Source organism: Lissotriton helveticus, chromosome 2_1, assembly GCF_964261635.1.
Source record: "Lissotriton helveticus chromosome 2_1, aLisHel1.1, whole genome shotgun sequence".
Classification (NCBI taxonomy): Eukaryota; Metazoa; Chordata; class Amphibia; order Caudata; family Salamandridae; genus Lissotriton; species Lissotriton helveticus.
Window position 1 is genome coordinate 842,191,211 of NC_136059.1, and position 25,883 is coordinate 842,217,093.

General features: G+C 42.2%; 1 protein-coding gene across 4 annotated transcripts in view; it reads left to right on the forward strand.

Moving 5' to 3' along the window:
* SNCAIP (synuclein alpha interacting protein) overlaps positions 1-25,883 on the forward strand; it is a 401,816-nt gene that overhangs the window by 349,960 nt on the left and 25,973 nt on the right. For all 4 annotated transcript variants that reach the window (XM_078675567.1, XM_078675566.1, XM_078675568.1 and 1 more), the window contains 2 exons: positions 1,488-1,657; positions 16,677-16,769. In XM_078675567.1, the coding sequence (XP_078531693.1) occupies positions 1,488-1,657; positions 16,677-16,769 (263 nt within the window). The remainder of the gene's footprint in view (positions 1-1,487; positions 1,658-16,676; positions 16,770-25,883) is intronic.

The following is a 25,883-nucleotide window of genomic DNA, read 5'->3' on the forward strand; positions in this document are numbered from 1 at the left end:
GAGGCGCTCTGCCTGGTTTGCCACTATTTCTGCCAGTAAGTTGTCATAAATCCTCCGAAAAGCTGGTGCAAAATCTGCCCCGTCCTGAGTGGAAAATGCATACTTGGAAATGTTAAAACTGACAGCATGTGTTGAAAACCTGTATCATTTCAGCTGGGTGCCTGCACTGTCGTGTAAGTGAACGCACCCAGCACCGCTAAGTTAGTGAAGGTGGTGCGCGTGGCACATGTGATATTTGTACCAGTAGATATGGGACTTTTGGTGCATCCCTTGAAATGACATGAGTTCCTTGCTCACTTTGCCACTGGATTCAAGCAAGCCGGGCTGAAGACGGCTGTAATGCCAGAAGCCGGTCCTCGGAAGCTTGTTTCCGGTCCAGGGAAGGCATGGCTTGGCAGTTCGGGCTGGACTGTTCCCATGAGGCAAAGGGTCAGACTGATTTGCATATAGCCATGTCTGAACTGGGGTGGCAGAGTGGGCTAAAGAACGGTGATGGATCAAACCCAGATCTTTTGACTGGGTGTGAGTGTTTGATTGGTTCAGATGCTCTGTCCATCACCACCCCCTTTTGTACCGCATCCCTTGAAATGGCCTTTTGTTTCAATTTGTATGCAGCGAAGTCCGTTTGTACAACATGTGTCTGCATTATCGGAATGTTCCCGGTTGACTCAATGGTGAGGCCCACATGCCTTCGTCCCATTGCGCAATCAGTGTAAATAAGTATGCATACTAACAGACAGAAAAAGGGAGAAAGCCACCTCCCCCTAAGAAATGATAAAAAGCCAGTGAGAGGGATTTCACCCTGGAAGTTTTCTGTTGTAAAAAAGTCTCTGATCTGAGTACAAGCGGACCTAGTTTCTTGAAGCAGTGGAACTTATGAAAGGCATTTTCTCTGTAATGGGTACAATGGAGTTCCTTGCGTCATGCATTATGTCTGAGCGAGTATCTGACGTCGGTGAAGCAGTGGGTCGAAACATGTAATTGGGACGGGTACTAGGCAGCACACTTTAGAATTTCCACATCTTTAAGTTAGTCACGGGGAGATTAATGTGAAAGGATTTGCTTCATTTCTGATTAAGAACTTTGGGTGCGATGTGTCCAGGAGAAATGGTCTGCAGTTTTGCCAGTTTATCATATTGGTCATGATTTCAGCTTCTGAGAACTAGCCAAGATGGAAATGATTCTCAGATGTTACCACTACTCGGAGAACCCTGTACCCGCGATGTCTTGGATTGGTAATGTAAGCAGAGACAAGTCTGATATTGGCGCATAAGGTGGACTTGTCTTTGTGTTTAAAGATACTCAGGCTAATTGTTCGCCTGTTTGTAAGGATTTCTTCCTCTCATGCTTGGCAGATGAATGTGTAAGCTATATGTGTATGTTTGTCTCTACACTGTCAATATATTATACTATGTTTTTATGTATTGAATAATTCATGGACAAATATGAAGCTCCTTAGTGATGACTTGTTGTGCTCCTCTTGATAGACATTGGTGGAGTATGGAGCCAACGTTACAATGCAGAATCAAAGCGGAGAGAAACCTTCTCAGACTGCAGAGCGTCAGGGGCACACCATGTGCTCGCGATACCTCGTGGTTGTGGAAACGTGTATGTCACTGGCTTCTCAGGTTGTGAAGTTAACCAAGCAACTAAAGGAGTAAGTTGGGGATAAGCAGTCTGCCATGGGATGTTGTATGTGCTGATGCTGCAGGCTGTGACTTTTACTTCAAGTACTAATACAGACTTTAATTTCTGTCTTTTATGGTCGCATGTGGAGATGCCATTGACAAACCATTGTATATTATGTGATAACTAATATGCTTGCTGGTGTTCTGTAGCGTTTAGAGGGTGTATTTGTCCTACCGGTAACCTGGTACTGAATCTTTTTCAGTACTGGTCAAAATCATGCCAGCATGTTTTATGATTGTGTATGACAAAGTTACAGTGAGGCCTCATTAAAGCAAATTTCAACAGTAATACGTTGAACTTAATATACCATGCATACAACCCGTGACCACATCAACAGTGAAACCATGAGCTACGTACCTGAATGTAAACTATTTGTATAAAATGTAGTTGCAATCAACATCAGTCAGTGCATTTGTCTAGGGGAACATAATATGTCTGGTGCAAATAAGGTTAACACAGTGCAAGGTGATACAAGCAAAACTTGTCAAAATGTGTCAAATAAGAACAGTGACATATCTATTAGTACATTTTGTATGGTAAAATCACACGGGGGGCCCTGAAGGGATGCCTAGGCAGGGGAACAGGGGGAATCACAAGTAATCAATAACTGCCTGAAAATGGTTTACAGAAAAGCTATACCTCAAGGATAAAAGAAAGGGACAGCACATATTTGTGGAAAATTTATTGAAGGTTTATTAACTGTCTATTTTATACCTTGAGAATTGTTATAACAAGTTTGACACATTTGTTCTAATACAGAAGGTCTCTGGGTAGTAGCGTATTTAGCATCTGCTGCCTCTTGGCTGTTAGCACACTGTATTCTTGCTCTTGGGGGATGTGAATTTGCTGTCCTTTTTTATCCTTGACGTATAGCTTTTCTGTAAACCATTTTCAGTCAGTGGGTTGTTCCTCATTGATTACATTTTGTATGGTGGTCGGTCAATGTTCATTTTGATCAGAACTTCACAAAAAATTGTTATGATCAAGAAAAGCCCTTTGATGCCATGATCGTCAACTGTGTATCAACACTTCTGTCAATTACGGGTCATCGCATGAGCACACGGTTCTCTACAAAAGTATCGCAAGCAGAAAATCTGAGCCTAGTTATAGCGAGGAGGTGAGGCCATGAGGAAAAAGTTTTACATAGCCAGTCCCTTGGTCATCAAGTTAGACTAAACAAAGAGTAGCTCAATTTTCAAGTAATAAGGAATTAGACCACTTTTTCGGATTACGGAAATCAAGGCGTCCATATTTTTCAAGTTCTAGAATTCTCAGCTGCATTTTGCAGCGTACTGTAATACCTCCATAATTCAGTTAAGTTTTTCCTACTTTTTTTGTCTCGTCACGTGCACAGTACCAATAGTGTTTGATTCTTGCAGAGTAGTCTAATTTCTTTTCAGTTGTCATTTTAGATACTTCCCATTTTGGTTGCAAGGAGTTGGTGGGTGGATAGATGCATGCAAGTTGGTGGGTTGCTAATGAATGTATGTCTGAACATAGGGTGACTGGGTGGGTAGATGGATGGATGAACGGATGGATAGAGGGATGAATGTATGTTTATGGGTGAGTGGAAAGATACAATTATAGGCGTCTGAATGTAAGAGTGGGTAGATGGATTAATTCCTAGGTTTGGGTGGATGAATGGGTGTGGGTGCCAGGTTGTTAGCTAGCCCCATTATAGGATGCATGGTTGTCACCATAAAAACACTTAAAAAATGTGTCTTTTGGTTAGTACTTCAAATCTTCTTTAATGTGGAAAGGAAAATCACCTCTGCAGGTTCCAGCATCTCACAGGATGCATTTGCTGTAAGTCGGAATACATATTATGCTTCACCTTTAATGACTCAGACACTGATGTGTTTTTGCTTGCAACGCAGTGACAGCAATTCTTTACAGTAATTCTACCAGGTGAGGCTACCGGCCCCTTTAACATCGTCCACCATTGCCTATGAAAGTGTCCTAACTGTTGTACTAGATGTGGACCTTTCTTAATGTGCTAATGTGTGGTAAATAAATAAATAATACCCTATTTTTGACTAGACATATATCATAACAGATAGCTCAATAAATAAGAGTCAAGATTCGAGGTAGTAGGAGTTTTGCAGGTTTAATATAGCATAAGGACAGGAACAGGACAACCTGCATAGGAATAGGATGACAGGGCCCAGCAGCTGCTGGGGCTGGATCTGGGATGAGCGCGCTGACTTTTAATAACAATACATGAGCATATATACATAACGCAAACACATAGCATTACATTGCAGTAGGCGTAGCAGGGGGTGGAGCAGAAGGTGTGACGCGTAGCAGTCGCGAAAGATAAGGGCGAAAGTAGGTGTAACTGGGCGTATACATGGACATGTGGTGCAGACGTAACAGAATATGTCATGAATGGGGCGGAAACCATGGAGGGGGCTACCTAAGGAGCCGGGACCTCTAACCTAATGGTGCGCGCAAACTAGCAATGACGTATCACTAGGAGAAGCTGGGGGCTATGAACTCTGTGCTAGGAGCAGAGACTGAAGTCTGGAGGGTCGGAGCGACATGTACCTAAACCCTATCTAGTATCTGATGTTTAGGGAACATGTTGATATAAACTAGAAGTTAGGAGGGGAAAGGCTAACTTGATTCTAAGACTGGACCATGCATTATTCTACATGTAGTGCGTGATGAAGAATATGAAGTGACCATTAAATGCAGTATTTCTCTAACGTGGAGACGTGAAGGCTAGACAATGACGGAAACTATTGATGCAGTTCAGTAGTTTAGGAATGCAGAGAAGGAGGACTGAACTGATAACTGGAACTATAACATATTCTTGGCAGACTCAGAGACTGAGCCAGGCTGGGCCGGGCACTGCGAGGCAGGAAGTAAGTGAAGGGTCGAGGATACAGGTGGGGGCTGTATCGCTCCTCAGCGAGGCTTCAGGAGACAGGAGCTGAATCTGGTGTCCGGGCCCTTTTGAGGCCTAGAAACGGGGACTTTCAATGAAATAACGTGCACACTGAGAAACGTGGCAACGTAGCTTTACATAGGCCTGATATTCGTATTATTCACGAGGACTGGAAACTGGCATACTAGAGGGGGACACAACTGTAATTGCGTCATTAATCAGACATGGGGAATGCATATGCATATTTAATCATGCACACATAACATATGATGGATGACACGTAGGGACACAGAACATGGCAAAATTTACTTTTCCACATTCCCTCCTTGTCACTACGTTTCCATCAGGAAACATCAATTTTCATGATACCGTCTATCATTTCATACAGTATCATTTGCTCGTCTCGAATTATCCTGGAACGGGATTTAGAACGGGGCTTGGGACTAGGAATACAAGAGGTAGCACAAATGCCGCAAATCGCAGGGCCACATTGTATACAGAGGCAGCAGCTGAATATGATCGCTACTGCAATACCTAGAAAGGACAATATTTTCCATCCCCATGCGGAAATTATATTCCAGAACCAACCGGACCATGTCCAGGTGCCTGGATCTTGGTGTATCAGATGGGCAATTTTATGGAGTCTGGTTATAGCTGAATAAACAGACGGCGCGTTATTTGGAATGAAAATGCAGCAACTAGATCCGATGACTCTACAGGCCCCGCCCCTATCGGCCAGTATGACGTCAAGGACGAGACGATTTTGCAAAACGACAAATCTCATAGCAGATTGCTCTTCAGTTAAGTTACCTAGAGCAGAGGCAGTCTCATTTATTACAGCTTCAAGGGTTCTGGTTAACCTACGGATTAGTTTACTATTCTGGATAGGTCCTATAAAGAAGAAGAAACCTCTGTTGAAATCTGTATACTGTTCTAGAGTAGTTTCAGTATAATCGACAATTGGGGACTCCCTTCTATGTCTAATGTGTACTAGATGTGTGTTTCTGTGATAATCAGATGGGGCTAGGAAAACTGGTGGCAGTAGGAAGGCAATGTAACAGGTTCCCTCCCAATCGAGGGGCAGACGAACATATGCAGTTTGACCACAAATAAAATAGGAATGACGTGAAGCTTTAAAGATAGATTTCCCACTGTCACTATACTTGACAATAGTAGTACAATCACTATGTCCTACATGTACGGAACCATTATTTCGGACACATAATTCGCCTTTGACTGGTAGTACTGAAATAGCGGGTAAGTCTGGAGTAGTATCAGACTGAACATTCAGGACCATAAAATTCGAAGAATAATTACCTAAATTATACACTTCATTTTCTAGATCTAACCCGGTTCTGTGGGGGAGACCTTGCTTGTCTGGGAAACATGTACTGTTAAGAAAAGACATATCTGTTGAGGATGACGTTAACGTGGACCATGCTCCACACGAACCATTATGTGAAAAAGGATAAGGAAAGAGTGGCAGAACTCCCTTCGGTGTCTGGAAAGGGGGGAGTCGACCACACACCCAACAATTAGTGGCATTGCTGGTCTGGTGTGAGTAATGTAACATGCGGATAAATGAGTTATTTCGCATAGCGAGGCGGTAAGAGAGTTCATGAGGGGGCAGATCACTAAACGTGTGCTCTGCTGTAGCATTAGCAGACTTATTTACACGAAGAACTGGGAGATACAGGAAAAATGCATAACTGGTGCAGGAAATCATAATGCTGAGAAATAATATGAAACATAGAAAAACGATACATCGGATTGAGTTTTGACTGACTCTCTCACTATGGGGGTCTATTTTATACATGTCAGAAACAGTCTAACCGTTTCACCTAGGGGAGGACTTAGACAATCAAACTGGCTGACTCATTTTACTAGACCTTAATTTCTGTTTATACTCCTGCTGCGGAGTTTTCTCTAACAGGGGAGGGGTTGTAGCAATGTCTTTTGCGGGACAGTCCTTGAGAACAATATTCTGGCAATCCTTTGAATCCTGGGAAATGTTCTTTAAGACGGGTTTCAGTCCATTAAAAAGTTTGACATGAGAAAGGTGTACCCAGCCTTTGCGTCCTTCCAACTTCACGGCTGTACGGGTAGTGAGGAGGACCTGTCGGGGCTCTTTCCATCGAGGCTCCAGCGGACTTGATCTGTCAAAGTTGCGGACCATCACCATGGATCCTGGAACGATTTCATGCGGTGCCACCTCGGTATTGTCTGGAAATGCGGCGGCAACCTGTGAACGACATGAGTTGAGGGCAGACATCAAGGAAGCTAGGTAATCTGTCAGCATATTACTTGAAACATCGGTAATACTTCGGGGTCTAGGAGTACCCCACATATTAGGGGGGCGGCCGAAAACGACCTCATACGGGGACAGACCTGATCTGGAATGTGCGACCATGCGCATATAAAATAAAGCGACTGGCAGAGCTACTAGCCAGTCCACACCTTTTTCTTTACACACTTTTGCAATACGGATTTTCAGAGTCTGATTATGTCTCTCAACGAGACCGGCTGCTTCAGGATGGCGTACACAATGGAACTTCCACTGGTACCCTAACAAAAGGGAAACATGCTTCATGAGTTCAGATGAGAATGGCTGACCGTTATCAGAATATACGACTCTAGGGAGTCCATAACGGGGGAAGAACTCACGAACCAACTGCTTGGCAGTGGTCGCGGCTGTGTAATCTGGGACTGGATATGCTTCTGTCCACCTGGACAAAGCGCATACAACTACAAGGACATACTTGAAACCTCGACATCGCTCCATCTGAATATAATCCATCTGGAGGACTTCAAAAGGGTGGTCAGGGGGCTGGAAACCACCTTGTTCCACCGGGACACTTTTACCTGGATTAAACTGACAACATATCATACAGGTACGGACTTTCTGCTTAGCTGCAGCTCGTAAATGCTTGTTGAACCAAATGTTCTGGATACTGTCTAACATAGCTTTTTCCCCTAAATGTGCTGGACTATGTGCGGTATTAATAATGACTTGAACCATAGAGTCGGGGAGAAACCATGTGGCTCTACCCTTCGTTAACCATCCTTGATCTGTCTGGACCCCTCCTTGTTCGGACCATTTCTTAATTTCATCGGGAGTAGCATGTAACTGGATATCTATGACATCTTGAGTAGGGTCCTTAACTGTCATGCATGTAGTCGGATCTGGAGCATGTGTCATGTTAACTGGAATGTCTGGAGTCTGTGCTGTAAGCTTGGCTGTGCGATCTGCTAGTTCATTACCCTGGGAAATAATGTCAGTGACTTTCGTATGTGCTTTGCATTTCATGATAGCAATGGATGTCGGTAAGTGTATGGCATCTAACAGAGCTTGAATAAGGAGACCATGCTGAATCTTGGTTCCATGAGAAGTCATGAAACCTCTCTCCTGCCAGAGCACTCCGAAGTCGTGTACAACTCCAAATGCGTAACGTGAATCTGTGTAAACATTAACTTTCAGGTTCTTGGCGTGTATGCAGGCTTGTGTCAGAGCAACTAGCTCTGCTGCTTGAGCGGACAGAGTATCGATACGGTGTGTCTCAATAACTTCGGTGTCAGTAGTCACTGCATACGCGGCTACTAGTTCTCCTGTACTAGTTCTCATACATGAACCGTCCACATAAAGTGTCAGGTCGGGATCTGGTAACGGAATATCTGTCAGATCTTGTCTTGGCTTTGTCGTAATGTTAACTACTTCCACACAGTCATGTGGGTCAGGATTCGAAGTAACTGATGGTAACAGTGTAGCAGGGTTTAAAATGTTGCAGCGTCTGATTTCTATGTGTGGCTGGAACAGTGTCAATTCATAACCTGTTAAACGTGCAATTGTCAAGTGCTGAGTTTGTGTTCGGTTCAGAAGAACTTCCACAGAATGTGGGACTTGTACTGTCAAGGTATGTCCTAAGACTATGGAATCACTTTGTCTGATAGCTAGGGCTGTGGCTGCAACTGACTTGAGGCACGCAGGCAAAGCCTGGGCTACAGGATCTAATGTGCTCGAAAAATAAGCACAGGGCTTGTATTGTCCTACTTGATCTTGTGTGAGAACAGATAATGCTGTACCTTCGCGTTCAGTAACAAAAAGTGTAAAAGGCTTACTGTAGTTCGGTGTCGCTAGAACTGGAGCTTGGCATAAAGCTTTCTTTAACTCGTTGAAACTAAGTGTATGTTCAGATGTCCAAGGGAGGACAGTCGATACGGCTGCCTCCTGTGTCGTTAACTGTATCAGTGGTTTGGCTAGAAATGCATACTGAGGAATCCATTGTCTGCAGTAAGAAGTAAGGCCGATAAAAGCACGTACCTCCTTCTGGGTCTTGGGCTGAGGAAGACTCGCTATTAACTGGATACGGTCTGGTGTCAACTGCCTACCCCTCTTGGACAGTAAGTGTCCTAAGTAGACCACTTGCTGGACACAGAATTGAAGTTTAGAAGGGGACACCTTGTGCCCCATCTCGGCTAGGAAATACAAGACTGTAAGGGATGCTTGCTCGCAAGCACGTTCAGAACGGGCTGTGATCAGTAGATCATCGACATACTGGAGCAGGGCAGTGTCAGTTGGCATGTGAATGTTGTCTAGTTGTCTCTTAAGTGCTTGACTGTAAATACTAGGACTTTCTGTGAAACCTTGAGGAGCGCGTGTGAACATATAGCTCCTTCCATTTAAACAGAATCCGAAAAGGAACTGGCTGTCTGGATGAATAGGAACACTGAAAAATGCGTTCTTGAGGTCTATGACAGTGAAGAACGTGGCTTCGGAATCAATGGCTGTCAATAGGGAAGAGATGTCTGGAACAACTGGGTACTGCGGAATAATACATTTATTAAGCTCTCGTAGGTCGATCACTAATCGATATACTGGGGGTGCATTTGGATCAGTACGTTTCATGACTGGAATGATCGGAGAATTGCATACGTTGGAGTCAGTTTCTACAACCACTCCTTGAGCCATGAGCTCGTCAATAATTTTGGATAAGGCTGCTACAGCCTCAGGTGGCAATCTGTACTGTCTGATTCGTGGTAACACTACACCTGGCTTGAGAGTCACACGATAGGGTGTGATTTGCATATAACCTACATCAGTTGGACCTTGCGCCCATAAGTGCTGCGGAACATTAGACAGTCTTGAATCAAAATCTCGTAATACATAGTGACCCTTAAAGTCACGTAGGAACAATCGTATTCCCTCTGGGGAACAGCATATAACTGCACCTAACTCTTTCAGTGTTTTAATGCCTAATAGGTTTTCTGGACATGACTTAGTAAGTAACAGATCAGTAGTGCGGGACAATGGACCTACTTCTAGAGTAACTGGCTTTGAAATCTCATTTACGATAGGTTTTCCTGAAAATCCAAGGGAAACATTTCTTGAGCCTGAGAGCGGAGCCCCTGGAACTTCGGCATGACTAATTGTGGTCCTACTTGCCCCTGTATCAATCAAAAACTTTCTGTCTTTCCCTAATACTTGACTGTGAACATAGGGACCTTCTTGATCTACAGGTATCTCAATGAGAGGCAAGCCTACCTCCCTCTCTAGGCTGTTTCATGAATACTGCTGGTACTCTGGATACTCAGACTGTGCATACTGGTACATCTGCGATGTAACGTGCTGTGTTGCAGCGATAGGCTGCGGAGCTGGAACTGTCTGTTGTGCATTCTGTGGCTGAGGAATCTGTGAAACTTGTTCTTGTCTAGGCGGACGTGGTCTTTCTTTAGTCTTACCAGTAGCTATGTTGTGTTTCAGAACTGCACACTCATTTATAAAATGACCTGGCTGTTTACAATAATTGCAATTCCCTTTAACGGGAGCTGCAGGATGACTGGCTTGATTCGGACCCCTCTTCTGACTGTCTTGAGGAACAGATTGTGCAACTAGTACTTTCATTTTCGTGTCTTTCATACGTTTTCTCTCGTGTTCTTGCTCTTCCCTGATTCTATTCTGGTGGTACTGGAGCATCTGGAGCATCTGGGACGGAGTATTAGCTTGCCAGGTGCTTTCGACTTTCAAAACTCGATTTTTAACTTGTGGGCTTGAATTCTCGACTAATTTAGTAACAAAAAGGTGAGGGTATGACTCACTACTTGTCTTGAGGCCACTATTGATGCTAAAACATTTTTCAAACCTAGAATAGAAATCACTAATATCTTCCTCTTGTTTCTGTTTACAGGCTGAGATTGCATCCCAGTCTTCTTTTCTAGTTGTCAATAATCTGGGTAAAACTTGAATCAATAATTCTGGTAATTCTTTACATTTCTCTCCTAGACCAGTACCTGGTACTCGTGCCTTGTCTTCAGCTTCTAGAACTGCCCAATCGATCTTTTTCTCTCCCACCTCCCATTCTTTTTCCTTTAGCTTTTCATACACCCCTGCGGGCAACAGGACCTTTAACATTTTAATGATATCTGGGTAAGTGTATTCTCCCATACGGAGCATGTCTTTTAATTCTCTATGGAACCCTGCTGGATCTTTGTCATGACAGGGAATTAATTTCTTCATCTCGAGGAGTTCCATCTTTGTAATCGGGGTGTAAACAAACACTCGTTGCATTTCACCGTCCTCTGTCTTAACTGGATGCACTTCTCGTAACGGGTTCTGTCTTTCCATGTAAAATGGTTTACTTTCTGGGGGTGAGACATGAACAAAATGCGGGTTCAGAAACGTTCTATATTTGTGGCGCTGCTCTAGAATGACACTAATTAAATCGGTACCTAGACCTTTCCATCTATACTGGAATAACTCGTTCAGGATATCGTGTAACGGACCTGGATCAGAGTGCTGACCCTCATACAGAGTAATGAGGTGCTGGATCATATACATACCCACCAGTCGCTGCTCGGCTGGGGGCAGTTTCAGAAACATTTGTGCCACTATTTCGTCTGGAAAAGTGGTAGAATCAGTAATCCATCGGACTGCTGATCGGGCTAGTTCTTGTTCATGCATGGTACTTAACTCACTGTAACCGATTCGTGATTTCAGAATGTGATCGGTAGCTTGAAACACTTGTTCTAGTGAACCTTGTTCTGGTGCTGGAGAATGAAAAATAGACTTGTGTTCTAGGCGTAAATGGCGATCTGGAAATCTAGATTTTCCTACATACGCTATTCTGGCGGGATTCTCGTCCTCTACCTCTTCAGTATCAGAGTTACTTTCTTTCTCGCTTACTTGTGCTGCTTTACGTTGTTCGTGTATCTTTATTATTTCTCTACGGATTTTCTTGTACATACTCTCCATGGCACTAATGGTATTGTGCTTACCCTCGGCTATATTATCACTCCACTTTGTCAGGGTTTTCATTTCGGCCGGATCTTTAGACGGGTAATCTTGTTCTCTTATTAGACAGTTAATTAAAAACTTTAATATCATACGCTGGATCTCAGCTTTCCTTTGAGACATGGCATCACTAATACTTTCTGGATCATCCCCTGTACGGATGAAACGATATATTCTGTCTAGATCTTCTTTCATATTGGGTAGGGTGACTAGATACTCGGTCACCCTCCTTACGCGTACTGAATATAAAACCATATTATTCTCGCCTGGGACTGGGTCATAGGCACATTCGCCAAGGGCTTGCCTGATTTCTGCAACAGACTTATTACTCTTGGGAGTACGCTGTGATGCTTGAGCATGTAATTCGAGTGCTGATAAACGCTTGCGTGGCGGCGGGGTTTGAGGAGGACCTCCTCCTGCGGCCCCTAGACTAGAATCGTCGACTGATATTCTTCGTGGCGGAGCGGGAAATTGAAATGCTGGCTGGACCGGGGGTACCGTAGCAGGTACTGCATGGGGTGCCCCGGTGTCTGGAGGAGCAGGATGTGCCTGATTTACAGGGACTGGCGGAGCGCGAACAGGATTTGCATATTCTGGGACTGTGTCGTCCAAATAGGACGAAATAAAAATATCAGCTGCGGTCTGTTTGTGACGTAGCTTGGTCGGAACTAATGGTGGCGGGAAATTACTGGATGCCTCCGGGGTCGCTTTTGGCAAGCCCTCGGCAAGAAGAGGATACATACCCTTAATAAGGGCATTCCTCTGTCTGTCTCTCTGTTCAGTTTTGACTTGTTCACCTATCTCGATTAATTCTTTTTCTTGGGCTCGCTCTAAGGATTCTCTACTTAATTCTGACTTTCTGATTTCTTTTTCAGTTCTTTTATGAGCTTCTTTGCGCCATAACTCGATGGCATCTTTCTGTGACTGTCTGGCTTTCTTTTTCCATAATGCTTCTTCTACTCGCATGATGCATTCGGCATCCCATGTACCCGATACGGGCCATCTATACTTTTCTTCTAACTGTTTGGTATACTCCACCCATAAGTCTAGATACAATATGGCACTTATGCCATGTTTCTGATACATAAAGTGACCTGGACTGTCCCTGGGCGGGACGGGAACTGCTGCTTCCAGCAGACCCTTTCTAGTTTTTAACTGACGTAACTTGGAAAATATGGGCATGACTGAACTGTAATCTAGACACAATACAATACACAATGAACACGATACTTATTCCCCATTCATACCACGACATTAAAATACATGAAAAACATTTAAAATAATCAGTTCGAACAGAATACTACCTGGAAATACTGAGAACAGAACACATAAATTTTCTCGAGAACAGAAACTGACTAGAACAGAAACTAGATGCACTGCTGAAACAGTACGAAACTTACCGGTCTCATAAAGAGACACGTCAGGACCCGCATCCACCGAAGTGGACACTTCGTTTGTGGGACTGTGTACCACCAACCCACAGACCAGAGTCAATTTAATAAACCCTGTCTAGATACCACCCCAGTAACGGTACTCACCGGGCAGCAAGAACGGAAACCTCGGACTGGACTGGACTGCTACGACGACGGACGACGAACTTCGGGCTTCGGACTTCAGTTACGGGTGGACCTCCGGATACCTCGGACCTTGGACTCTTGGCTTGGGCTCTGGTCGGGACTCGCCGCGTTCCTCCACCGTCTCGTCTGGATGCTGGACCGCCTCCTCCGTCTCCTCCGTGGGCCTGAGGGATACTTGAGCAGAAATATCTGCCACTGCGCAGAAGAGTTCCGTCACGACTGTAGAGGGTCAGGGGGTCGGCGTGGCTTCACCGACGCGTGGGGAAAGGGCAAGTCCCTGTTCGGGCGCCATTATGTGGTAAATAAATAAATAATACCCTATTTTTGACTAGACATATATCATAACAGATAGCTCAATAAATAAGAGTCAAGATTCGAGGTAGTAGGAGTTTTGCAGGTTTAATATAGCATAAGGACAGGAACAGGACAACCTGCATAGGAATAGGATGACAGGGCCCAGCAGCTGCTGGGGCTGGATCTGGGATGAGCGCGCTGACTTTTAATAACAATACATGAGCATATATACATAACGCAAACACATAGCATTACATTGCAGTAGGCGTAGCAGGGGGTGGAGCAGAAGGTGTGACGCGTAGCAGTCGCGAAAGATAAGGGCGAAAGTAGGTGTAACTGGGCGTATACATGGACATGTGGTGCAGACGTAACAGAATATGTCATGAATGGGGCGGAAACCATGGAGGGGGCTACCTAAGGAGCCGGGACCTCTAACCTAATGGTGCGCGCAAACTAGCAATGACGTATCACTAGGAGAAGCTGGGGGCTATGAACTCTGTGCTAGGAGCAGAGACTGAAGTCTGGAGGGTCGGAGCGACATGTACCTAAACCCTATCTAGTATCTGATGTTTAGGGAACATGTTGATATAAACTAGAAGTTAGGAGGGGAAAGGCTAACTTGATTCTAAGACTGGACCATGCATTATTCTACATGTAGTGCGTGATGAAGAATATGAAGTGACCATTAAATGCAGTATTTCTCTAACGTGGAGACGTGAAGGCTAGACAATGACGGAAACTATTGATGCAGTTCAGTAGTTTAGGAATGCAGAGAAGGAGGACTGAACTGATAACTGGAACTATAACATATTCTTGGCAGACTCAGAGACTGAGCCAGGCTGGGCCGGGCACTGCGAGGCAGGAAGTAAGTGAAGGGTCGAGGATACAGGTGGGGGCTGTATCGCTCCTCAGCGAGGCTTCAGGAGACAGGAGCTGAATCTGGTGTCCGGGCCCTTTTGAGGCCTAGAAACGGGGACTTTCAATGAAATAACGTGCACACTGAGAAACGTGGCAACGTAGCTTTACATAGGCCTGATATTCGTATTATTCACGAGGACTGGAAACTGGCATACTAGAGGGGGACACAACTGTAATTGCGTCATTAATCAGACATGGGGAATGCATATGCATATTTAATCATGCACACATAACATATGATGGATGACACGTAGGGACACAGAACATGGCAAAATTTACTTTTCCACAATGTATACAAATACTGCCAAATATGCTTTCTTGTATTCTATATGTACTTCATCATGCGGTACTGTGCATTTGGAACACCCAATAAGATTTGTATTAAAAAAAACATCCACCAGTGATCTGAGGAAGTTTCATTTACTGATGTACAGCAATAGTTTAACTCTTCGTGCAAGCGGCAATCACAAAGGTAATGATTTTGCATTATCAAGTTCCAGTTACAAAGCCTACACCTTTCGTATTCCATAACAGATTCCATCTGTTATGTAAAATATTTTGTGTGAATGTCCTTAAAGTGTGATTCAAGCTAAACCTATACTTTCACCCCTACTGTACGTGTCTGAAACAAAGTCTCAGTTATTTTAACACTCAGGGGTTTGGTTGGTGCTTTCTTCTCCAACTCGAAAAAGTATTTTGTGTATGTGTGATATAAATACTACTGCAGTTTACAAGCGATCCACATACCCTTAAAGTTCTACAAAAGAGAAATGAGAGAGCAAACGGAAGATGAGTTACAAACACACACAGCTGTATGATCCTGCCTCTTTACTAAATTGAAATAGCTGTAAAGAAACATACAAGGCACAGAGAAAACCAGTCGACGTCCAATCAAAGAGAAGCCTGCTTGGTTAGCCTAGTATTCAAGATTTGCTCATTAGAATAAAAAATGGTGATGAGCCATGGTATAAAATAAAAATTAACTGGTAGAGATTCCTACCAGCTGTCAGATACCAGGGATTTACAGTCACATGGAGAGAGTCAGCGGTAACACACCCAGGCACATTCTCCTATCACTAGCCTGAATACTCACAAGGTGCTTGGGTATACACAGTACTTAAATAGACAATTATCTTTCTATGCTGACAGGGCATATCCTCCTATTATCCATACATGATTCTCACCCTAAAAATCTCATCCTGTTCGTTTTTAACGCATACAAGTGTATCCTGAAATAAAAATATATTCTTTGAGTACACCCTTAGGTATTTTTATCTGGACTTGTGTCTACTGTCCTGAAAATAATATCAAAGAACTCCCAGGTTTTGATGAGTCTGCTGATGTAGTACCATCTTAAACCAGTGTAGGGTGTAGTTGAGGGTGAAGCATGCCATGATAAGTTGTGGGTGAGGCCACTTCTCAAATATCTATTTTTGAGCCAATAGATTAAGGAGGTTTTGTCAACTTAGATAATTCTCTCTCCAAGTACTTTGTATACCCAAGCACCTTGTGTGTATTCAGATTCAAGGAATTTCCATGATGGTGTTTGTGCTTTTTACTTCAGACTTGCTCTGCCACATCACTAGAAAGAAGTAACTAATATTTTGAGAATTCAGCTAAACCTCGGTGCAGCCCAAGGTGGTCTGGAAAAGGGGGAAAGATTAAAATCCGATGTATGTCTTCCATTATATAGAATCTCTCATCACACTGTTCACGGTTCCACCTTGTATCTTCAAAACTAAAAAAAAGTGGCAGTCTTTTTAATGCCGCACGTTAATTCGCTTATTTTGTGAGATAGTACCTTTAAAAAAGAAAAGGTAATCAAAATCTAAAACTAGAGTGACAGAGCTGGATTAGCATTCTTTTCATCCTCGTAAATTAGCTCTAGTGTTTTAATTCTTTGGCTGGAATGAGGGATTTAATGCCGTACGTTACATTTCGAAAATAAGTCCTGATTTCATTTGCACCATATCCAGCTTACTTTTTCTTATGCTCGTTAAAGATAATCTCATATTTTCCACAGGCAGACGACCGAACGTGCGACTTTGCAGAACCAGCTCCAGCATCTTTTAGAAGCCCAGAAATCTGAGTGCACGTCATTGCCAACGTCTCCCAGGTAGATTTGTCAAACATGTACTTCAACGCAACAGTGCAGTTGAAAGACAGTTCTGTTCAATGTTTACATTGTTTTGCTTGATTTCAATTCAGTTACAGACATTTGTCTATATGTAGTTCCAAACAGCAAGTTACTTGACTTGATGTATTGTATGGATGCTTCTATCACGCCATTAAATGACAATTTACTCTTCTAGACTTTTTCTTCTTAAAACTATGTTACATATTTGGAATGATGACATTTATAAATCCAGATCTAACCTGAGAGGGAGAGCTAACAAACTATTCCTAGATGTTGTCTCCCAAGAGATGGGTCCAACTTGGAGGGCGAATGGCATAGAAGGAGCAGTTCCACTCCTAGCTCGCCTGTCTTCTTGCCTGTTTCTGGTGTATAGGTCTTGTACGAGTCAAAATATAGATCCGAATACTGGCAACCTAGACCTAGACCATTTCTTAACACTTCTCTGGTGGCCACAGCAACATTCTGTCTATTAGCCACGGAGTCTGCTATATTTAAAAGTTCAACTGTACTTTCAGTCTTAGAGGAGTATTTTCTCTGATTTGTCAAGATGTTTTTGTTTGTTTGCAAACTCTCTGTCCTGGTGACCATCCTGATTTAGACTGGATAATGAGGCTGTGTAATGGCTACACCTGGCAATTATTTCTCAAGGGGATGTTGGTCACTAAGAGAACAAGCATTGGTAATACATTGGATTAAAGAGCTGTTTTAATCAATCGTTTTCCGGGAGAAGGAAAGAGCTCCCTGGCAGATAACCCGGGATTGGGTAGGATGTGGAGCAGCAGCCTATTTGAGTTTGGGGGCGCTGCGCAACATTCTGTTATTCTATGCAAATCACTTAATCTCTCCAGGTGATAAATTGTTATATAAATATGCTGCAATAGTAAAAGGCAAAAGTTTATGAAAATATGGTTCCACCAAAGCGGATGTTAATAGTATTTAAGCCGTGGGAAACTGATAAGAGAAGCTGACGAGGAGCAAGCATTGGTAAATGCAGGAAAATATTCTACAGCCGATATAAATTGAGGAAAGGTAAGTGTCACCCACAGGAACCAATGAGAAGCCACGAAAGAGAGGAGGTGGGATGTAAGTCCATTTTAAGTTTATAATAAAAGCAATAGGTTTCTCAACTACAGCGCAAGTGCTGTGCAGGCTAAACCTAAAAATGGCATGGTGGAATTCACTGATAAATCAAAGTGAAATGCTGGGCCTGGCCACCTCTCGCCACCCACCAAGTTTATCTTGTTTTAGGGAGGGAGGTGAGATGTCTAGTCGGGGTATGACATGTCTACAAAAAGGACCCCTACTCTGCAAATTGACAACCACCGTCCTCTGAAGCTCACAAAAGTGGAGTTTAATGTGCTTCATCACTCAACTGTAAAGCCCCCTCCCCCCAAATAGGCACTGTAGAGATGGAGTCTGCAGCCAGACAAGTAAGATGATTTTCTTTATTGTAAGAAAATAAGGAGAGAGCACGGGAACCGGTCCTTCGCAGAGGACCGCTAACTCCAAGCAGAGAGCCCGGCAAGGAGCCGGCGGCAGCAAAAGCAGCCAGAGCAGAAAATAGACGAAAAGGCGTACCCAGGTGTGTTAGAATGCCGGTGTAGGGTTGAGGGCTGTGTTGGCGGAAGCGGCCAGCTTAGGTCCCAGTGTGGTTTGAATCCACAGCTCTGCCCACCAAGAGGCCAAAGGAGATGTACCCACATTGGGTAGCATGGTAGGAAGGACGTAGTGAGACTTCGGAAAAAGCTTCTGGTTTCTTGACGTTATTGTTACTTGCGCTGCCTCCCAGTAAGTCCTTGGAGGAGTAACTGATTGAACGTATATTTTGTGTGCTCGCTCCTCATCTCCTTACTCAGCTTTGCTAGCAGGTGGTAACGGTGTTTTATCAGGTTAGTTAGGTCGCTTGTTGGTGTTGCGCCGGGTTTCTGTATGTTTTACTGTTGATATATAGATCTATATCAACATCCACGAGTACCCATTGGAGAAGGGTACCAAGGAGTGATTGGAGGTGGTGGACATTGTGAAGCCTACTTGCAGTGTTGCCCCTTTTGCCATTCTCGGGGTTAAGACTAGCTCTAAGAGCTCTCTACAGTTCAGATAGCCCAGGGAGTACTGGGTTGGAGCTGTTAAGTGTGGCAAAGGCGCCAGGCAGTATGAAGTGCAGGTTTTCATTCCTCACATTATCTTTTTGTTGTGAAGGGGATTGGGACATTGTGACAAACCTGGTTCTGCCAGCTTGGCCTGTTTACTTGGCCCCTTATTCATTGTGGAAGTTTAGGTGAAACGAGGGAGAGTTAGCAGTCAGGTCGGGTGGTGTTTCCAAGATCCCATAGTATAATCTAAGCTCTGTCTCCTCAGTTAATGAAGGTTTGCGAGTCTCTGACGCACTTTACTTTGCGGCCTCCTGCTAGTTTTTCTGAATATTAACTGAAATCTGTCTTTAACTCTTTTAGAACACTGCGTCAATCAGTTATTAATATGGACTTTGCGCAGTTTTGGTCAATCCTACAGGTTTCTGTCATCAGGGTTGTTGAAGCTGCTTGGACTGCTACTGCCCTATGTTTTGGCCCACGGGAATGACTCTGTGCACTAGAGAACTGCGAATTGTGCTATTTCATATAAAACCTCTAGTATGGAGTAGCCCGTGTCCACTGTAGCCTCCCAAGAGGCTTCATGAATTCCACCCCTAAGAGCAGAACTATTCCAGACTTTTATTTCTTCTCTTGGTAGTAGAAATCAAGGTTACTCTTTAGTAATTGGGCCCGAGACCTGGATCCAGAAAGAGAGTTAATGGTGCAGTACAACATTCTAAATCTTCATCTTCTCAAAGGGAAATCATGGGTGGGGGGGGGAATGGGTTGTTGGACAGTTCTTTGATGAATCACATAAATATTCTGATGACTTGGGGCACAATTTAAATATGATGTTCCTGACACATCTGATCTTTGTATGGAGGAGTCTCTCTCCGCGCATCAACTCCTAATGAAGTCTGCATCAATCCTGGAATGTAGGGATTCTTTTTTCTCAACCTGATAACGTCCTGCAACTTTAAATAATGAATTCTCGAATTCCCAGTATGATGATATTGATGCACTCTGTCGTATCTTCATTGTTGAAATTAACCAATAACCAGTTAATAGTCCAAGAGCATCTATTGTTGATGCTCTCAGTGACGTTAAAAGCACTTGGGGATAAGTCATCAAGTAATTGTAAATCAGATTTTAAAGATCTCTTTCCTATTAGGAACTGGTCTTCTCGAGTCACTTGGCCAGTTTTGAGGGGCAAGCTTTGTTGCTCAAGATCTTCTGTATTGAACCAGTGACAATTGCGATTTCAGATTCATAATAAATCCATATATAAGATCTCTTTGCCCACTGTTAAGAGTTCCAGGTTTGAGAGAATGGGTGATTTGAATCTTGATGTAAACTCCTCACATTTTGAGTAAGTTCAATTTAAACAATGAAACAGATAGTATGATTCAGGTTGTCAATGCTAGGTCTGTTAAAAAAAATGACTGTCTTGATAACACTTTAATGTCGGCAGTATCCAAGTGTCAGAAAACGAAAAAAAACAAGCTAAAGTACATGGAATAAAAATAAAATGGGGAGGAAAATGAGATTTGCCAAACTCCCTGAATTAACTGTGCCGGAGGAAAGTCAGTCCTCTGTTCAAGAGCTCTCCGGGACTCATATGTCTTTTCAGGACAGCACTTTTATGATGCAAGATATCCAAACGCTTACATGTTCTCCCCAAAACGTGAGTTTGGATTAATGAATGGTGAGTGGGCCACCTCGCAGGAATCATCATTCTGGCCTCCACTCTCTTATTCTAAAATAACTGAAATATTTCCTACATCCAGTAACCGCTCCTATCTGAATTGTCAGATTGTATAAAATCAATTTTTTAATGTAAGTTACATTAGCCTAATTTTCTTTAAAGATATTGCTTTGGTTGAGTTAAAGTCACATGTTAAAGAGGGACAGGTTTTTCATGAATCCATTGTATACTTTCATTCTGAATTAATTTCTTCCTTGATATTGAAACATAGCGTGTTCTATAAAATGGCATACATTTTCTGCCTGTGTTCAGGATCGATGTGATTAATGGCTATTGTACCTCTCTTCCATCTTTCCAGCGCGTCCGCCTTCTTCTCAGATTGTTTCACCTGGGAAGTTAAAATCCCTTGCGGCCAATTTGACAGTTGTTAAACTAAATGGCCTCCGACACAAAAGCAGAAAGTAAAGTATGTGGCTATTAAGGAACTTTTAATGTTGGAGGGGAACTCCTGGTCCTGGCTCCCCAATGCTCTTGCCAACAGTTGTTCCTCCAAATACTTTGTGGAAGTCATGCAGGTGAAATGTGGCTGGGATGCAGGCATTGTTGTCAGTGGATAATTTTGGCTCTTACTTTGATGATGCCTTATTTATTTGTTTAATGGAAATCTGGTTAACAAAGTATTTTCATTTAAATAATTATCCAGTTTATTGTTGCCCAACCACCGTTTTAATTAGAGGCCATCCACGTGGGAGAATATCCATATTGTTGAGATCTTCTTTTGGTAAGAAAACTCACAACTGTTAACCACATTACCTTGTGCCATGGTTGTGTATTTGTTCCTACATGGGTTCAGATGACTTATTTTATGCATTTTTTACTGAACAAGGTCTTTTTTGGTCCTACTATTAATTTTCCTCCATCATGGTCTAATCTTCAAATGGACTTTTTAAGTCTTATGGCTAAGTATCCAAACTCAATTGTAATTATGTCTGGAGAGTTTTACACTAGAATTACAACTTTAGCTTATAGGGAAACAGGATGCTCTGAATGAGATGTCCTTTAGGGTATTTTGTCCCCCACGTTTCCAAATAACAAGTGTTGTGATTTGTTCTTCACAATTATTATCTCAGGCTTTGCCTTTAAAGCTGGTTGTAGTAAACGGACAATTTAATCAATTGTTTACTCATAATTTTACCTGTCAATGAAGCTTGAAGTGATCATTGGTTATATTTTTATGCAATATTGAGGCATAACTGTACTTGCTAATTTGGAATTGCGCCCCAACTCCAGGAATGATCAATAACAGCTTTGTTTCATTTGATCTTAAGCCGCTTAAGATGAGGGACACTAAATGATCTAGTTTCAAATTAAGAACTTGCTCAGATCGTGTATATTTTTGGAAATGCATAACGAGTGATATATTAACACATTGGTATATGACACTTTAAAAGTGCTTTCCGAAAAAATTAAAGTTAATGCTTTCAAAGCTATTCTAAGTCCATTCCAGGATACTTTTACATCTACATTAAGAGTCACCATGATGGCTCAGAAGTTGTCAAATAATCCTCTTTTTCTGAAAGTGAGCAAATATACCAAGCTTGAGCTGGAAATCTTCAAAAATAATCATGAGGCGAAGCTTTGGCTTGGCCTTCAATCAGCACTTATCCGTCGCAATATTCATAAATTTCGGTTTTTGATAGGGAAAAGTCTAGGTAAGGTTACTAAAGATACACCGATCCCAGTAGAGGAAGGTTCTTGGCACTCTAATTTTCGTGAGTTGTATGCGTCCACTACCATCGACCTTTCCAACCTGAGATTGTTATTCCCTACCAGAAGTCCTGGCCATCTTGAATTTTCCCTGGATGAAATTGCAAATGTTATTTTGGAACGTAATAATTGCCGAGCACAAGAACCGGATGGTATACCAGCCTGCCTTGTTAAAGCATATCCATTTTTATGGGTTGGAATTTTGAAGTTTTATTTTATTGTTGTTTGAAGGCAGATGTAATTCCCAAGTATTGATTAGGTAGTAATATCATCCCCATTTATAATTTTTTTAAAAAGGGGGGATCGCAATCTTCCAAAACATCACCCAATTGCACTTTAGACGTCACAGGCTTCGAGGTAGTCCACTCTAGCCATTAGGCCACATCCTTGCACATCCTTAATTGAGAGAGGTATAGGGTGAGATATGGGTAGTGCAAGTGAGAGGCAGATTTTCTTTTTTTAACAGTAGAAGTAAAGTAATAAATATATAGATACTTAAGTACATAGGTGTGTGTGTATATACCTATATATATAATGTAATATATTAATATTTAAGTTGTATTTAATAAACTCAAACTTTTAAGTGTTGCTTTACTTTAAGGTAATTTATTTATTTTCTGTTAATAATTCAACAGTGCAGTAATTGTAGATACATAGTTATGATAATTTTTACATATTGTGATAAATAAACGGGGAACCATAAGCATCTCATCAAATGACTTCTATGGAACCTATGCAGTGAGCTATATACGTTAAGAATAGAACAATATAGCCATTAGTAATATGCACATTTGTTAAGCTGACCTAACGAATATCTAGATATTTATAAACAAAATTACTACACATTTATTCAAAGGATTACACGTATCTAGATGCAAACATATAATCAAATTAAATGCTTATATACACAGGGATATGCTGTACATTTATATTTGACAATGGTGGTTATGTAGGAAAGAGGCAACCCTTGAGTAGTCTTCTGATGATAAGATAGTTATCAGTGAATATTTTGTTTGGGGGTAATGAGTTCCTTAGTTTGGCTGCTTCGACAGAGAAGGATGTGCTATGTTGTTTTTTTTTTCTTGTATGTAGGGATTTTGAGGCGAGGCACTAACCTAGAGTGGACGTTCCTTTGTGGAATGTATTTGGTAAGATTATTCCTGATGAAGAGCGGCCCAGTTCCTTGTATTGCTTTGTGAACAATACAAAGTAGCTTGAATGTGGATCTTCTGACAACCGGTAACCAATGTAGGGCCCTCAAGGCAGGGGAAATGTGAGTGTGTGGCTTTACATGAAGAAGTAGTCTGGCAGCAGAGTTCTGAACCCGTTGTAGTCTTTTCATAGTTGATATGGTGATCTGTTGTAGAGGCCATTGGCATCATCGAGTGTAGACAGTACAAAAGAGATAGTAGCCTGGACCTTGTGCGGAAATCCCAGGTGAGGGAAGATGCGTTGTAGAGATGTTATAGTAATGAATCTTGAGCTTACTATTTTGTCCCCTTGGGCATTCATTGAAAGCTTGGAGTCCATGGTAATTCCAAGGTTTCTTACTTCCTTAGAAACTTTAGGCGGTGTTCCCAGATCATCAGGCCAGGCGGCGTTGTCGTCAATGAATTGTGACATCTGGGTAAATGCTCCTATTTCTATCAGTTTGCCCAGGAAAGGTCCATTTGTAATTGGTCTGTAGTTGTCAGGATTAAGTGGGTCCAGGTTTGTTTTCTTTAGTAATGGCCGTTTGTATGACTTTTAGGTCTTCTGGAAATGATCCCGTAATTAAGGAAATATTGCAGATTCTTCATACTAGTATGGTAGCAGAGGTAGCTAGAAGGATTTTCTTGAAAGTTTGTGGTGGACTTGGGTCAGAAGGGCTGCCGGCAGGCCTGCTTGCTTTGACCAGATCCATAAATTCACTTTGTTATAATTGTTGGTAGGAATGCAGAGGCTGGGTTAGCCTAGTGTTTTAATTTGTGTTTGGAAAGGGGTCAGTGATGGTGGTTTTCCTTTGTTTCAGATTGGAGTCCCACATGTCTGCTTTGGTTGTGTAATGATTTTACAGTTGGTCTGTGAATTCTTGGGTAATGGGATGAGCTTCTTCTAGGCAATTTGGTTTACGAAATTCTGTGCTCATTCAGCATTTTGAATTCTGTCTGAATAGTATCTTTTTTTTTTAGCTTTTTTTATTGATTTACTTGTATTATCTGTTACCTCTCTGTAGGTCAAGTTTGTCTTGATCGGGGTTTTGAGCCAGGTGCATTGCCGTTTTCTAATTCGCGGTTTTCTTTTTGTTTTGTTTTCTTTTGTTCTGTTTTGTTATTTCGAGTGGTATTAGAATATAAAAGCTTTCTGTAGCCACTCATATCGTTTTTGAACTGAATTTATTGTGTCTAGATCTGTATTGGTTGTTAATTGTGTTTCTAAGTGTTTAAAATTGAGTTTGTTCCATGGTGGATTGGTGGATGCATGTAAGATTGTTAAGGGTGTGTTGCTTTGTGGTGTTTTATGTAGGAGCAGTGTTTTATGTAGGAGCGGTGTATGCCATTTCTTTTAAAGGTGTACATAGCAAACATGCCACCTGTTGCATACGGTATAGAGGCAAGGATGATGCCCTCGCTTAAATGTATCTTTTACTGAATCTGTTTTTTGGAAAAGATACTGTGGTATCAATTTATTGCAGACAAACCCAGTTTAAGACTAATTATTTCAGTCGAGCTAGTGGATCTTTCGAGCTTATTCGCAGATTATTCGCTACCTGCATTTGTTTTGCAGCCGGAAAAATAAGTTGGAAAAAGTAATTTGGCTGGAACTTTTGAGTGATAGTAAAGGGTTTTATACATTGGATAATGTTATTCCTATGGTCTTAAACAGATAGATTTTAATTGTGACGCGATCCAAAAAAGACTGCTAAGGTACAATGTTTTTTTTCAAGATTTGCAGCATTGTTTACAGATAAGACTGCATTTGAGCTGTATGTTTGTAAGGTGTGGTGAGATGCAATTTTATGTAAGGGACAATTTGTCCCTCTGTGCGAAGATTCTTTATGAGATTTAGATTTAGCCAAATATGGATCAAATAAAATAAATGGATTAACCCCTTCTATGCTGCCGTCGGCCATTGGCCGACGGCAGCACTACCTGCCCAGTGCTGCCAACGGCCGACGCGGCCCCGCCCGTTTTGCGGAAGTGCCACACTTCTGCAAAATCGCGGGCGCATAAAATGCGTTAAAGAGGAGGGGACGTCCTCCCATCTTGGCTGTCAAAATTGTGGTGCCAAGAAACAGGATACAAGTAATGTTCTATTCTTTTGCCCGTTTTTTTTACATCTTCGCAGAAAGTTGATTAATCCAACTATTTATAAACATTTTATAGCAACGCACCAGGAAGTACTTTATGTATTATTAAATCCCAGCTGAGGACGTTTTTTGGATCTTTTAATCATCATCACATTAACTTTATTTCGGTTGGAAAAGTCATAAAAGTGCACAATGCAAGAGACATTCTTTTCTTGAATTATGATTTTTTGAGAACTTTTAAAATCCTCTGTATTTTAATG